This window comes from Gallus gallus, chromosome 5 (assembly GCF_016699485.2).
Source record: "Gallus gallus isolate bGalGal1 chromosome 5, bGalGal1.mat.broiler.GRCg7b, whole genome shotgun sequence".
Taxonomy (NCBI): Eukaryota; Metazoa; Chordata; class Aves; order Galliformes; family Phasianidae; genus Gallus; species Gallus gallus.
In genome coordinates, this window is record NC_052536.1 from 25,322,270 (window position 1) to 25,339,005 (window position 16,736).

The 16,736-nt window shown below is 36.8% G+C and overlaps 1 protein-coding gene across 2 annotated transcripts in view; it reads left to right on the forward strand.

Annotated features, from left to right (window-relative positions):
• Positions 1–16,736, forward strand: part of STARD9 (StAR related lipid transfer domain containing 9) — a 98,209-nt gene that overhangs the window by 58,180 nt on the left and 23,293 nt on the right. The window contains exons 17-22 of one of the 2 annotated variants that reach the window (XM_421162.8): positions 1,560–1,611; positions 2,538–2,675; positions 3,564–3,646; positions 4,657–4,760; positions 6,934–6,981; positions 13,412–13,602. In XM_421162.8, coding sequence (XP_421162.5) covers positions 1,560–1,611; positions 2,538–2,675; positions 3,564–3,646; positions 4,657–4,760; positions 6,934–6,981; positions 13,412–13,602 — 616 coding nt within the window. Of the gene's footprint in view, positions 1–1,559; positions 1,612–2,537; positions 2,676–3,563; positions 3,647–4,656; positions 4,761–6,933; positions 6,982–8,973; positions 9,588–13,411; positions 13,603–16,736 lie in introns of those variants that run through there. The other variant, XM_046942641.1, reaches the window with a different exon arrangement.

Genomic DNA, 16,736 nt, shown 5'->3' on the forward strand with positions numbered 1-16,736 from the left:
GTATTACAAGAAAGTTATTTTAGAATATTGTTAAAAAAAAAAATCATCTGGTAATGTAATAACTATCTTGCTTAGTCAATAAGATAATTGATGAAGCGGTGGTTTGGGAGCTAATTTACTCTCTTTGCACAAATGATGTGGTGCTGCTAGTTCGCTTGGTTTTGTGAGGTAAGTCAGAAGCCAAATGGATTATTAGGTTTTCTAAAGGTGGCTATTTGGTGGTTGAACATCCACTGACTGTTAAGCTGACATTCCTTCCAAAGCATGGAAACTGGTCATGGAAACCTGTTAGCCTCTCCAGCAAGGACGGAGGTCTCAGCAGGGTTTCTAGCAGAGTGATTTGTTTGTTCAGTTCCTCACTGTTCAGAGATCCAAGCAATGTGAGGAACTGAAAGGTATTTCTGCTCTTGACCTCAAATACAAGAAATCACTATGATTTATTTGTAATTACCTGTAACTGTATCATCTTACAGTAATGCACAACCGCCCTTTTCCAGTTTTGAGACTTCCAGTTATTATTTCTCGTTTCAGCTTTAAATCTAGGCTATAATATGCTTGGAGCAGAAACCATATTCAATTTATTCTCATGAGAATACGGAAATCAAGAAGTTTAATGACCATGATTAATTTAAAAATTACTTAGGGAGTTGTTTTAGAATGTGTAAAATAGTCAGTTTATAATCATCAAGCATAGTGTCTGTTCAGCTCTGGAAAGTGGTCTTGCTTTGTTTTCCTAAGAAAAAAAGACAGGAATCAGTAATGGCATATACTCAGCAGGTGTTAAATTTGTTGCCTTTACTAGTTGTTTGTTCTCATAGTAACAATTAAATGATATGACTTTGGTGTTTGAACTGAATCATAAAAATACTGTCTGTCTTTCATCACTGGCTGATAATATGGTTTTGATCTGCTGGTTCTCGAGACTTTTGTTCCTGGGCAGCTCTTTCCTATGAAGTTATTTACTGTTCAAGTTTGGGAACATATCCACATATCTTAATCAACAAGAAGACTTTGTTTATAGATGTCATTTATATTTTGGAAGAAGTTCTCCAATAGTGGTTACTTTGAAGAATTCATAGTCTCTGACATACAGTTCCTTTATAAAACTGAAATTCAGTTACTTTTATATATATTTTTTTTTAATTGTGAAATCTAAAAAGGCCAGGTTAACTGAATAATCATATTGTGACTTCTTTCTTCATATGTGAGCATTTAATTGTAATAAAATAATCTCATTTCTGTAAAAAAAACAACTCATGAAAGTTCAAAGCATCAGAACATGTGTTCATGTTCAAAATATTCATCTTCAGCATGTTCCAAAAATCATGTACTGAGGGTTACTCCATCTACTGGAGTCATAACAGAAGCTGACATAGCTGCAGGATAAGAAGTAGTTGCATCTCTATAGCAGACAAAGTGTTATGTACAGTTTGCTCCAGAACTGAGAGGTTATTTTTTTCTCAAATATTTACTAAGATTCTGGCCTAAAGCTTTTTAATCCTTATATAGAATTCATCCTTGGTAACTGACTTATTATATTAGTTGTTGTTTTATTTTAGGAAGGAACTACCAAAGTTGGAAGGAGTGATTCAGACCAAGATCAAGACATTGGTAAGAGAATCATATTACAGATTATTTTATCATATGTTCAGGTTGGAACAAGAGGCTTACATTTGTCTTTGTAATAGCTAGCTTATGTTTCCGTTTGTCAGTTTTCCTTCTGGAAAAAGATAGGCAGAAAAGAATAATTATGTAAGTTGGCTAAAATTTTTCAGATGTTTTTTTTGTTTTGTTTTGTTACTGTCTAAGAAGTCAAAAAGTCAATGGAAGTGACTGAGGTCTCTTTAACAATTTCTTCATGCATGTTAAAGTCTTTGTTAGAGTTCAGAAATATCTCTGTCCAACATCCAAATCTTGGTATGTCCTCTCTTAAACTAGCAACACAGGTGATCATGATACCCTGTCCTAGGAGAGTTGAAAAGCATTTTGAATGCATTTTAGATAGAAAATGTAAGTTACTCGGAATATTTTTTTGTTTCTTGGAATATGTTTTTTGTTCCTTATTTTTAACAATCAGAATTTCAAGATAATAATGATACAGATTGAAACTTTATACTGAAATAGGACACTATCTGGAATTTAAACTTTGTTTCAAAATTTTGTTCTAATGGATTAGTAAGATTATAACCAGTAAATACTATAATAGCAGTAAATGCTATAATAGCATTAAGAAGAATTTGCACACCAGCTTACAAATCAGAAAGCAGCCTATAGTTTTCCAGAACAGGAAACATTTTGAAAGAGAATTCTGTTTCCAATCCAGGGTTGTTGTTTTTTTGTTTTGTTTTGTTTATGATTTGGTATTGGGCTAACAATCAACAATGACAATTGGCTGTCCTTTTTCTGCAAGTGAGACTGTTCTTTGAGGTATGAAGTATGCAGTCATAGGGTAAAACCATGTGGTACTCCAATCTTGAGGAAAATACAGGATACCTGACCCCTTGAACAGATAAAATAAAATCAGGTATACATTCTAGTTTTGAAGGGGCGGTGGATTGAAAAGGACCATTGTATGATTGACAACAACTGTGGGATTGTGACATTACGACCACTTCAGGGAGCATACTGCACTGTGAATGGATGTGAAGTCACTGGTTCGTGCCGTCTGTCACAAGGTAAGGCTTGCTTTTTCTGTGAGTCATACATTATAACCAACCTATCTCAGGAGTTTAGAGACAAGCATTTACCTAGCTCGTGCAGATCTAAGAAATACATCTTTCAATCTACTGCTGTCTAGCATTGCAAGGCTTGATGGCTAGAGCTTCCAGACTGAGACAAGTAAATAAACCTAGAGGAAGTAAAATAAAGACACAGGTGACAATATTAAGACAACTTTTGGCAGCAGTAGTCTGTAGCCTTCTGAGAAGAAAAGACCTGTAGTCAGAGTCAGTGCTGTGGAAAATAGTGGAGACTGGCTTCAAGCCAGCAGACCACTGGTGATTAGGTAATATGGTTGAAATGACCTTCAGTTTATTCATGGTGTGTTCGGGTAAAGGATACTAGCCATTGAGTCATAGGTTATGATGAATAAGCTTAGCTGAAATGTATTGGGCTACCATGTTTTAAGGTTGTGTTTAAAAAAAAAGAAAAAAAAAAAAAAAAAAGAAAAAGAAATCCAGTTACTGGGAACTTGGATTGTATAAAAACAAGTTTCTGGTAATGCACTTCTTCATTTTTTGATATTAAGTCATGCTGGTATTTAGTATGGGAATGGGGAATTTAATGCTGCATTGGATTTGCAGAGGACCCTATGATTAGTTTGGATGCCATCATTACAGAATGGTAACTGTGCTGTTTCATAGTGGCAAATTTAAAATAGTTCTCTTTCTGTGAATGTCAGAAAGTTGTTGGTCAGAATATATTTTTTTCCTTTTTTTTTAGCAAAATATTTTATAGTACTTTAAATATGCAGCAGTCTTTACTCAGCAGTCTAGAAACCTGAATATTCGAGGCACCGTTTGTTGTATTATGTCTGTAGGTTTCTAATTCATTTTTGTTTACAGGGGCCCTTGTTGTCCTGGGCAAGTCTCATAAGTTTAGATTCAATCACCCTGCAGAAGCTGCTGTCTTAAGGCAAAGAAGATCAGTAAGTTCTAAGGATCTGCATTTTTCTTTTCTAATTCTCCACTGATTTCCTGATTCTTATTGATTTTCCTTTTTATTTTCTATCTAAAAAGGGTGCCTGAGAAAGGTAATATTTCTTAACATCATCAAGTTTGCTGACTTCATTTCCTGCACCGAATGGCCTATAGTGACATAAACTTTGTTGGATGACGCTATGTCTTCTTTCAGATGCATTTATCAAGGGACGCAGATCCCTTGAATAATTTAGTATTTCCTATTTCTGGTCATGACTACAGTGGGATTGAATCCTAAAGGCAGAAGACTACTGTGGAGAGGCCAATTAAGAGTCTTTCCATTTTTGATAATTTTCTGAATTACTCCCTACATGCTGTCTTTTCACCACCCTTAATAAGATGTACTGACAGAAGTAGAAAATTTTCAGGATTAAATGCTTGAGTGTTGTTAGGTCTGAAGACTTTTAATTGTTACGTACACTGGAAATAGATAAAAAATATTGATACAGTAATCACAAGAACTGCTGCAGATTACTGTTTGCTCAGCTATTTAAATATCTTCCTCTCCCCCAGAAGGAAAAAAAAGTAAATTTGCTGATTTAGGACATAATCATATAAATGATACTGGCAATAAACTTCCTTTTAAAACAGTATTTTACATACTAACATTTTGTACTCTCTACTGTCCTTTTCTACTCACTTCTCTGGCTGAGATAAAGGGCTTAACTTCAATTTGCTTTCATCCTTTATTTCTTGATTAATACAACATGCACTACATTGAAGTAGAGCTGCAAGTATGAGTGTCCTCAGTAACAAATTCTTAACAACTTTACAGATTACTGAAGACTAAGCAGAATTGTAAGTGTGATTGTAAGCTCACTTGGGAGATATTATTATGCATATCCTGCATATTATTCAGCACGGCATGCAGCAGGTAGCAGCAACAGTATGACTGATACATTGGAACTTCCTGGGTTGCTGTGATTTATTTTTTTTCTCTCTGTTCTTATATGCTTAGATTAATGATGTCCCAACTATTTCGAGCTGTGGAGCTTTGGACTGGCTCAACTTGGATGGAAGTCACACACTTTCTCCTCGTTATATCCTCTCTTCTCTTCAAAAGTAAGTTTGAAAGAATAAAACAAAGCTATTTCTCCTGCAGTACAACCTCAGAAACAAGGACTTTGTTCAGATATAACTGAGTTGTATATAGAGTAAGTCCTATCATGTTTTCAGCGAGTCAGAACCAAATATAAGTGTCCAGGAAAATGCAGTAGCTACATTACCAATTTAAAAATGTTAAGATATTCAACCAGTAAGCTTCAAGAATTATTTATGGATACACAATGAATATTAATGTGCAATCAAAAAAATGCTTTGATGGAGACTGGCAGGCAGTCTTAATTCAGTTCACTTGCACATGTGTATTATGTTTTTTTATTTACAAGCTAATCTATCATTTTTTGTAGTATTCTTCAGTGAACAGAATGGACTTTTCTCACTATGAATCAGGATTTAGCCAATGTGATTATCAATTCACTTTCCCTGCTAATTTGTTTTGAAAATAAGATTTGTTTGATTATAAATTCCCTGTAGCTCAAGCACTTATCAATCCCTTCATCTCAGGAGGCAGTTGAGAGTTTTTGGGTGTTTTTTTAAACTGAGCAGTAAATAAGGCATAGGCTACTTCCAAAGTCTAGAAGAGCTGCTCACATCCACAACATCTAGTGTATGCTTTTCTTGAGAGAGGCTTTCTGAAAGGAAAGTATTGGTGTGATAAAGACAGTGGTTAATATATAACAGGTATATCACGGAAATAAATTGATACCTCCTGTGTTTCAGTGTATAATATTATAAGAGTATAGGAGAACTAAATGTAATTGGGTTCTTTTTTCTTTTTTAATTCCTCTCAGCCTGGCACATTCAATTGACCTGTCAAAGGCAAGAAACAGCCATCTTCTCATTCATATCTGTTGATAGTTCTGCTTCTTGCTAGAGTGTTTTTGTGTGGTTACATACTGGGAATCTTATCTATTTCTGGGGAAGTATCTCATCTTGTTTTTATGAGCATAAAATGTTTTCCCTGTTTTGAACATCTCTTCATCGTTCTATTCAAGTGGCTTGCTTTCCACCTTGGGTAGTGTGTTTCTTTGTGCTCTCTTTAACTTACCTAATCTCTGCACTTATTTTTTTTTAATTTGCTGCAGTGGTATTTTCTGTACAGAATGGTATTTAATATTTATTTAGTTAAACCATTTAAGAATAATAGCTTTTCTAATTATCTCAGAAGTAGATACCACGTTGATCACTGCATGGTTTTAAGCATAGGCAGTGGAGCATTTGTTACAGAACTAGCTCCTAGAAATACATGCAGACACCTGAAAGTGATGTAAGCAGTTTAGCACAGCACTGCACTTGATTTTGCCCTTTTTAACCTGACAAGACTGAAGAATATTTGATTGTTTTTTCAGACCGTGTTCAAGTAACAGGTTCCTTTGTGTTGATTAGATTTTCAACCATTTGGGCAGGGCTACGCATATTATATAATATATGAGACTTATCCCAAGTGTTTCAAATGATTACTTCACTAAAAATAAGAAGTATTATTGTATTGCTTTCATGTGACTTCTATGGATGTCCATCTATTAGAGAATTAAGCTGTAGACTATGTCTAAATAAGTTTTCTTTCACTTGACGTAATCCAGTGACCTTATTTTTTTCCCCCTTGAGTAAATATTTTGGCAAAGGCAAGCCAAATTGATGCACTTTGTCTTCCCTTAAAATAACCAGCAAGCCCATCTTCCCATCTTTCCGTTCGGACAAGTATCTGTGCTCATGGAGGGAGCTATGATCAAGAAATACAGCCTAGGATCTGTAATATGAGAATAAACTGAGATAAAAGGTCATTCAAAATGTCTAGACTTTGCAAAGTCAATGTCAAGTACTAAAAATGTGTGGTACTTTATAAACAGTAATATAGCACTGAATGAACTACACAGAGTGCTTATTTGCTGAAGCACTAAGAAAAAAAATCCACCTAGCCCAGTGTCTTGTCTCAGTCAGAGAGGTACTTAGAGGAATTATAAAAGAATGGGGTAAGCTATATGTGTATTTCACAGACACACACATACGCTCTTAATAGTTCATATATGCTTTCCCAGCTGCTACCAGTCTGCATCTTAGAGCATTCTTCTACTCAAAATTATAACATCATCTCTGTGTTTAAAAGCATTCAGTGAAGTTTTCTTGCCTTCTCTTTGAACATCTTTGTAATTTCCTAATTTTATATTTACAGTAAAGTTTGTACAAACTGTAAAGAGAAAAAGCATTCTCCAGAAATAAGGTAAGAAACGTCTAAATCGTGCTGAATATTTTGGTCCCTCTAGCTTTGCCTTTCTCTTATTCTACTCTGATTTCCTCCAGAAGAAGCAAACTAGGCTCTAAGCTTTAATTTGACTTTATCATGTTGAAACAAGAATCTTTACTTGCAGCTGAATTATAAGCATGTAGCCGGTATTTAAAAGCCACAACTACAGGAGGATTTTCAATAAATTTGATGTCAGTAGTAGGTACTGTAAATATTCATTAGTGTATCAAAATTTCTTTAGGCTAATGGAGTTCTCTGCTGGTGAGAAGAAAATGGCTTTATAGAAGAGTCCAAACAAGAAGTCTTAGCGTAGAACACGGTCAATTCATACAAAGCAGGATAACAATTGTGCACAGAAATCGTTCTGAAATTGTTGGGCTTCCATGCATTTAGAAATCTTTCATCAGCAGCTGGTGGTATTTTGCTGTCTTCCAGAGTTTTTATTTCAGAATATATGGACATATATTTTATTATAATTGTTACTTACAGTCCCACCTCTGTGCTGCCAGTGGTGTTACATTATTTTGCTCATCTATTTTCATTGGGTTGAGTTACCCGTTCAGGCTCTAAATGTATATTAAAATATTTGCAAAAACGAGATAACAAGTTTTTACTGTTAAGTCCAAGTATTAAAACTTTAAGCCTGAAGCTTTCCTTGAAAATTGATAGGATTCATTGTACTTGTCACTTGGCTGCTTGCTCATCACCCTACCCATAAGAGCCCCTGCACTTCACATTTTTCATGCTTACTGTCAGTAAGCAGACACGTGGAAAGTTTGCAGCTGACAACAATGATCGTTTGACAGCATCACCACATACAAATGGATAATGAAGTTCTTGCTCCTGTTGTTTCCTTAATCCTATACTATGTATAAGTTTAAACTCTAAGTTTAAACTCTGAATAAAGAACAAACAAAAAAAACAACAACAGAGGAGTTATTTCGTTAAAGTCCAGTAATACAGCAGTACATAGAGAATAGTGGCTGCTTATAAAATGTCTTCTCCTAAAAATGCAAGACAAAAACAAAGCATAAGAATGTGGAAAATGTTACTAAACATGACGGGAAAGAGTATCTCTAAATAAAGCATCTGATACTGGGGAACACCACAGAATTTTCATGCTACTGTGGTACGCTTAAAATGTCCTCTCATTATTTGTAAACAATAATGTCAATGTTCTTAGTAACAGCTTACAATTCAGAATTTCCAAGTGCTCTGCAAATACAAGTTAAAGAAGTCTTTTGCAACCCTTACTCAAACATTTCACAAAGAAATTCACTGTCAATTACTGCAGCTCCACAACTTGCAGCAAAATAGTGGTTTAGCAAGGGAACTGATTCTATATATACAGCTGAAGTCATAAAGGGAAAATTTGTGATAGAATGTAGTTACAGCTGAATTGGAATTTAGCAATGCAGCAGTGACCTTTAATGGAGTGTGTCTGTCTATTGTGCCTGTGACTTCTTGCCAAAGACGGGCCTGTTTTAGAAGCATCTTTAAAGGATTGCCTTAACGAAGTCATTACCTTTCTGTCGCTTTGGGGATTAAGTGAAGCAAAAAGAAGTTTCTTTGTGAGAGAGCTAAAAAATGAAACAAACCTGTAAGCAACCTGCTAACCAAAAATCTGAGTGATATTTTATCTGGTGGTGACTTTCCTTAAAGGGGATTCCTCTGTGCGTACTTTTAAATGTCCCTTATTTCCAAAGATTTCTGACTGCTGGCAGTTGTTACTGATTTCTGTCTCTTGCCCCTCACCTTCCAACTTTTGCTTTGAATTGTGTGAGCAGCATAGCTTCAGAGCGCCTTCATCATTCTTCCCTTTGCTTTAGGGAGGAGGAGGGAGAGGTCTGAGCCACAGTGATAGGCAGAAGCAAATGTACACAGTCTTTGCCAGTCCTGTGCTGTGTGATGCTTGCTGCTGTGTGATGCTGAAACCCTGCGGGAAGGGCTCTGGGTTGGACACGTGTAGAGGGAGGAGGAGAGGATATAGAGCAAGGGGGGAATGTGTATCAGAGGACAGGCTGTAACCCTGACTTGTGATTGCTCGCAGTGCTGGGATTTGCAAATGTGCAAAATGCCTTGCCAACATCTTTTTTGTCTGCTTTATTATTAACTCTTCTTCCTCTGGAAAAAAAATCATTAGTAAAAGAAAAAAAGACTTGAACATGAGGCAGACAGGAGGATGGACATGCCAACCTGACTGATGATTTCTATAGGAAAATGGCAAATCTCAGCTATTAGCAAGTATTCCTTGCTTTTTCTTTTTCTTTTTTTTTTTTTTTTCCCACTTGAGTTTCTCAAGCTGAGCCTTAAGATTTTGTTGCAGAAAGCATTCTGCCTCAGCACAGAGCTATCGCTGCCATAGTTACTGAAAGCTGCATTATGCTGTAGGAGCCGCCAGCCTCTGCAACAGCAGTAGAAGTGTTTGGGGAAGAGGGGAGGAGAATTGCAGAATAGGATCCCGGAGAGCTGACGACAAAACAGGCTGGAAAAAATGTGGATTTACAGATGGTTCATTTAGCATGCGTCATGCAAACTTTATGGAGAGAAAAATGAGACGGAAAAACAATCCAGCAATATGGGTAAAATATGAAGATTTTCACAGTAATTTGTTATCCTTATTTTAAGATTGTTGTCTTCCTGTTGTGATTTTAATTCCTGTTTTTAGGGGTTTACTTGGAGGGAGGGGTAACTGTTGTCACTTCTTGATGCATTTGGTATACCTAGAAATCTGCATGCTTTTATGAAATATTATGCAGTGTTGCATTTATTTTTAATGCTGTATACCAGAGTATCCAAGTCTTCTGAAATGAGCATTTTGTTACCTTTGTCTTGATATCAACAAAAATGAAAATGTTTGTCTTATGTTTATCCTGGGGTTAAATTATTTCCTGCTAGTGCTTATACTGGGGGAAGATTGCTGTGTGAAGGAAGGGAATAGAAGCAGTAGCAGAAATTGGTCTGTGCTTGATTGCTGGTTTCATAGGATTCCTGTATTTCAAGTCTAAACTTAATAGTGTATATGTTAGTTAAGATATTTTAAAGAAATGACGGATTTTTGTCTCTTTCAGGATGTTATATTCTTATGTTAATTTAATTATTACCTGTTTTTATTTTAGCCATTCAAATACCTGTTACAAAACTCTTTTTAAAATTGTCCACAGGGTGATTTAGCCCCTAAGTGGGCGTGAATCTGTTATTTTCTTTTGGGGCCACTGTCATCTCATTTTTGAGTTCAATTTATGGTATGATTTCTAGAAACTAGCAAGGATGTGTTGACATGACATAGCGTATTCAGCAGCAGAAAGGGAGCATTCTCAATTCATGGTCTTGGTATCAGCAGTTCCTGAGAGATAGATCTGTATCTCCAGCCCAAGCCAGCCAGTCATTTTGCTCTTGTGGTCAGTATCTCACAAGCAGAAGAAAAGCATTCCCTCTTCTGCCATAATACCTGTGTTATGTAAGTGGCTGTGCATGAATTTTCATTATCTTTTTCTCTTGCTTGAGAAAGCTATTTTTAAAAAGCAACTTTGTAAAAAGCTTTTTGATGTTCAGTCTCCTGTATTCGGAGCTGTCCTTACTACCCTGCCTGGCTTTTGTTTTGTACTGTTAAAAATTAGGAGATGGGAGATGTGGCAAAGAGGCACTGAAATAGCAGCAGAACTGCAATTTGTGTATGTACCCTCAGCAGTGATGAGACAATCAACCTGCCTTTTATTACAGAAACTTTCTCCTTGCATAGAGAATTGTACCCATCAGCTACCTCACCAAAGCAAGGCAGCAGTAATACCGTGATGGTTGCTGTGATGTATTTCTTTTCCAAGATTTAAAGAAAAGTATGGCTATGCCTGTGTACTCTTTTCCCTTATGGGGTGTAGTCGTAGTGAGGAGCTGTAAGCAGTAACATTTGTTTGGCCTGCACTGTGTTCTGCTTTATGTGCAAACACATGTGCCTGTTGGAAAAGGTCTTGCAGTTTCATGTTAGATCAGCAAAAAGCTATTAACATCTCCATGAGGGAATATGCTAGTGCTGCTGAGAACAGCAAACACCACACTTCTGTGTCCATTGTTTGCGCTGCTTATTCTCCAGCTCACTATAATATATGGCTGGGAGTTGGTTTCAGCATTGTTGGAAAGTATGAGCTTGTTACCCTCTCCCAAATGTAAACAGATGTTACTTAACTACCTCTGCAAGCATTTTTTGAGGTCTTAGAACATAACGCATTTTTCTAAAAGGTATTTTATCTAGTTTTAGTAAGTAGATGCAGAACAAGAATCTTTGTCTACTCTTTTGTTAACAAACTCTGCTTTTCAGCATTATTGGTCATAACTTATTCTATTTCATCAGTCTCATACAGAATACTGCTGATAATGTTAAACAAACAGAATTCATCACTTCTATTACTGAGCTTTATGAAGTGGTTAATGGACCCTCCTCACTCCTCTTGGATGAATGTACTTTGTTTCTTTTGTACGTGTCTCAAACTGAGTGACTTTCCCAAGGTCATGCACATGTGGTCTCAGATTTTCCAGATTTGCTACCACCATAGAAATCAGAGCTTATGTATGTCAGCAAAACAGACTAAAGTCTATTCCACCATCAGTATTTTGCAGAGGCTTTACATTTACAATTGCTGTAAATGTTTATCACTTTTAATGCATTTGCAAGAGGAGGCTTCAGCTGACATAAAAGCTCTCTTGAGCTAAGAAGTGCATAAGTAGTCCTTGCCCTGAAGACCTTGCAATGTAAGTGCATGAAAGCACAGAGGTGATATAACTGCTCAAAAATCATTGAGATTGTATATCGCAGTGCAGTAGCAGCACAATAAACTCCAGATTATATTGCTGCTCCATTACATTTCCCTTGGAAAATACGTGACGTAACCTGGAAGCCTAATTTGTGGAAAGCTTCCCTCAAAGTTACAATTAAAACCATGGGAGCTTTTCCAAAATGAGACCCTTCGGATATTGTTTCATACTCAAAAAGTGATTCTTCCTTAGTTAACCAACCTACCTTTAACCTCTGCATTTGTCCCCCAGTAGCTGATGTCACTTCAAACCACTGAACAGCTTGGGTATGAAATGGCCATAGGAGCCTTTCAGTGCAGCAGTGAAGTGTGTATTTAAACCTACTTCAGGTGAATAAGAAACCAGGGAATCCAGTCCTTTTTGCTGGGATTCAATCACCATTTATTAAATAGAAATAAGTACACATCACAGATTGTTGAAATCTTAGCAGTCAAGTCAAATACAAATTGGTCTTGGAGCTCCCTAATGTAATTTGCTTCTGTAGGTCTGAAATAGACTAAAAAAAAATTAGAAAACGGAAGGGATAGAAGTGGTACTCAGATTGCTTGCACCATGTCAGGCAACTGAACAGAATATGCTCCTCTTCTGTTATTCTCATCAACATTACATTTACATAGAATTCGGTTTGTTTTTAATGTTTGTTTTTCTCAGGTGAATGAAGGAGGATCAGTAATATTTTCAATTGTTGAGAATCTTAAGTCTTTTATATAGTCAGGTTTTCCTGCTGCTTCCTAAGAAAGTGAAAATGGATGCTCAATCTAGAGGGACTCCATCAGATGTGTAGACTTTAGCTTAACTGCTTCATCTGCTTTGTCTGCTAATCTGGCACATAAAGTTATTGCTGTAGAAATAGCTGCTTCAAACTCATGCTTATGGTTGTAGATAGAGATTACAAATAAATTCTGATGTAGCAAAGGTCAGATGCTCGTTGACCTTGGATTGATAATAATTTTACAAACAACATGACATCTGGTGCACAGTCAGGAAACAGCCATTTGGAGGGACTGCGTGGAGTTGTTTACAGGATAGTAACTTTTCTGATCACTGTTTTACTTCAGATATAGATGCAGTAACCTGTAGTACTCGCATACAAGAGTTGGGTGATTGAGTTCTTTCCTTGGTGCTGCCAGAGACTTTCAATGTAATCTCAGCAATTCCTGTAATTCTTTCCAGGTTTAAGATTTTTAATCTGTAAGGAAAAAAAATGCTTTTCATTTCTGTAACTTGTAAAACATAACCACCACCCTGCCACCTCCTGTTTTCTCCTCATTTTCCTTTTTGGAAGCAAAATGACAAGTGATGTGTTTTTTAAATTGTTTTTACTGTTACCTTTCTGGTGATGGAATTTTCAGTTTCACCAAAACAATTTTCATGGTGAAAGCTGGCATTTCTGACACTTCCAGGACTGTGGCCTGCTGTGATGTGCATATTCTCTCTACCATCATGAGTTTCGTGTAATGCACCCTTACTGAACAAAGCAATATCCTGAATGTTGTCTTTCTTTACTAAGTTGTCTTTCTTTAGTAAGATGACGTGTTGCATTACAAATGTTCGGTATTTTTTTCTTGTTTAAATTCATTGTCAACATTTCTAACAGCAGAGACATAGACACTGTGCATGAAGAGTACAAGAAGAAACTGAAAGAGCAGGAAGCTTTCCACAGAAAACAAATCCAACAGCAGCAGCTCTATGTTGAGGATTTAAAGCAGCAGATCCTCAGAGGACAGGTCAAAGCAGAGAGAGAACTGGAAAATGACCAAGCCCTCATCAACCAGCAGATCCTAGAAAGTAAGTACCTGTCTCTCTCTCACTTTCCTTCCATAATTGCATTCTTTCATCCTCTTGATGTTTTTGTCCTAGTTAAGCTTTGTGTTGTGGTGGAAGTTTTGTTATTGTAATTTTGTTGCGTTTTTTGTTGTTGCTATTGTTTTTTACAGCACAGTACTAATCTCCTATAATTCTCTCTCCTTTGAGAACAATTATTGAGCTTTGATTAACTTTGCAGAGCACCAGCAGCACTGTTTAATTAGTTCTACAGGTCTTGACTGGGATAGACAGCACCAGCACACTGCTCCTCCTGTGGCACTGAGCCTCTCATCTCCCCAATTACTCCCCACGCTGCTTCTCTCTAGTTTTGCTCTGATTATATCTGCAGTACAATTCTCCCTTGTGTCAGTGCAGACAGAATCTGCTGTTGTATTTTATATTTTTCTTTCAATATTTCTGTGCTTCATAGAATGGCTTGGATTGAAAGGAAGCTTAAAGATAACCTCATTTCAACCCCCCTGCCGTGGGCAGAGTTGCCATCCACCAACTAGATCAGGCTGCCAGGGCCTCATTGAACCTGGCCCTGAATGCCTCAGGGATGGGGCACCCACAGCTATCTGGGCAGCTTGTTCCAGTGCCTCACCATCCTCTGAGTAAAAAAATTTGCTCCTAGGTAAAATACTGGTGATATCGATTGGACACAAACTTCAGCTCTATGCTAACTATGCCACGAAAAGCTTGAGATATTTTGAAATCACAGAATATCTGAAGATAAGGGATCTTTCAAAAGCTCAGTGAAAAGCGAGCTCTCTAGCTGCCAAGAATCACTTTGAATTCAGATTTCATTGATACTGGTTTCTTTGTTCATCTCAGTGGGAGCCTAGTTCACTCTGCAAACCTCTGACAGCCTCTTTTTTCTGTTTTTCATTTTCCTGTGTCTTTCGGTTTGCTCTGTGGCCTCTCGTTATTTACTGTTAGCTAGGGAGAGTCCCGATTAACCTGTGAAGATCTGTTGTGATTCATGTTTATGGGAGATTCAACAGAAGAGAAACTAATTCTTAGCTATATAAACAGCCTGATTGGGATTAGAAAAGATACTAAGATAATTCTTGTCCAATCACTGGCATGACTACTGTTTGCAATGTTGAGAATAGTTCTGATGCTCACAATTGCAGAGGATACTACAAATTTAGAGGCATATTATAATCACTCTTATAAACTAATGTGAGATAGCAATGTATAATAAAAGATTCTGAGAGCTTGATCACAGTAAAGCTGGAAATGATTTCATCCAAGTCTATAAGGAGGAACAGGGCTTTCAAAGCATGAAATGTAGGAAGAAATTCTGTGGTGGAAATGGAAGTGAGACAAATTAAGATTAAAGTTAAGATGCAAGTTTTATTTACCCTAAAGATGATTGATAAGTGGTATTGCATTCTCCATTGCTGATTTTTATTTATTTATTTATTTTTAACAAAACTGTATTTGAAAAGAGAGGCGTGCTTTGGTTCAAATAAGAGTTATTTCTAGGAAGTTCTTACAGTGTTCTTCAAGAGTGCTAAAGACTAGATCAGTGATCAGATTTTGAATAGTAAATAGCTATGGCAAAAGGTGGAGCCACAGCATATTTGGTGAGGTATTTGTTAGCATCAGTGGCTTCTGGCCCTGAGTGATGCTGCTTTGCACAAAGACATGTTTAGCAGGACTTGTCCTGGTGGGGTTGAACAGCCTCTTAAAGAGTTTGCAGGCAGATTTGGGAACACTTTAAATCTTAAGATGCTTTTGAGCATTGAAACAGGGTAGTCATAATGTTCTTCTAGTTGTCTTCTAATTAATGGTTTGATCCAAGTTCCTTGATAAGAAGAGTATGCCTATTGCAAAGGCACCATTTCAATCTGACAAAGCCTGCTACTGATTCCTGGAATAATTTCTGAATGTTTAGAGGCTTCCAAGTGCCGAACTTATGCAGTTTACCATCTTTAAATTATGCCAAACACAAGTAAGAAATTAAAAGGAAAATTGTGGAGATGGGGAGTATCAGAGAGAGACTTAATGTATGGAGGCAGTACAGAGCTTTTCCAAAACATTTTTCTTGAAACAGGACATGTTCTCTGCTCTTGTCTAGTTCCACTGAGCTGTGCTCATATGAAGCTTAGCCAGACAGGCAGTTTTTGCAGCCAAATATAATTCTTTGCTTGGCAGTCCACCAGAGTTCTTTTGCCTTATTTGCACCCTCTTTTTCTCAGCTCCCGACAGAGGCAAGTTTGTGAGTAGACATTAATTAGTGTCTTAGAACTTTCAGGTCTATTACAGGGACACTCTCATCTGCCAAATATTCTGCTTGCTAGAAACATGCTGAAGAGGGCAGATCTGGGAATAAAGAGTTGAGAAAACTCTTCTGTATATGAAGGTTAAGATGTTATTAAGAAATAATTACAGATCGTGACTAAAATGCTTTCATTTTATCCATAGGGTAAACATACTTATCTATAAAGTATCGCTACTTCTGTGTGCATAGCTGCAGACATAAACTGGAGACTCTCTCAGGTGGGAATCACTAATGAAGAATGTTTAATTTGTAGTCACCAAACAAGTGATGCTGACAATGCTAAACCACTAAAGATGGTTATATTTCTTCCATTGGGGAAGCTTCCACTGCCCCAAAATTCTTTCATGCAGCTCAGCTGTCATGCATGGAGCTCATGCACCACATCAAACTCTGATTTCCTAACTCCATGAATAAGTAACTAAAGTTCCTCAGTGAGGGACTGCAACTAAGCAGACTGAAGCTAACCCCAGCCAAAATAGTGCTGCTAGGAAGACTGAAGTGCTTTGAAAAGCATCTGTCCTTTAAGAAATGCTCCATGTATGAAGGAACTTTACGTGTGGTTTTTATATTGCTTTTTCAGCTAAAGGTATATATATTTTTTCCTCTGTGCAGCTGAATATGTATATTTTCATAACAGCACAAAAGTGAACAAAGTCTTTAAGAGAGCAGGTCCTCTTCTTTGTCCTCTATTGCTTCCCTATTGACTGTGAAGATCAGATTCTCCAAATATTTAGAAAAGATTAAGAATATAAACAGATGTAATATACTCTTATCAAATAAGGCTAATCAATTGGTTTGTTAGAAAAGCATATTTAGCATTTGTGAA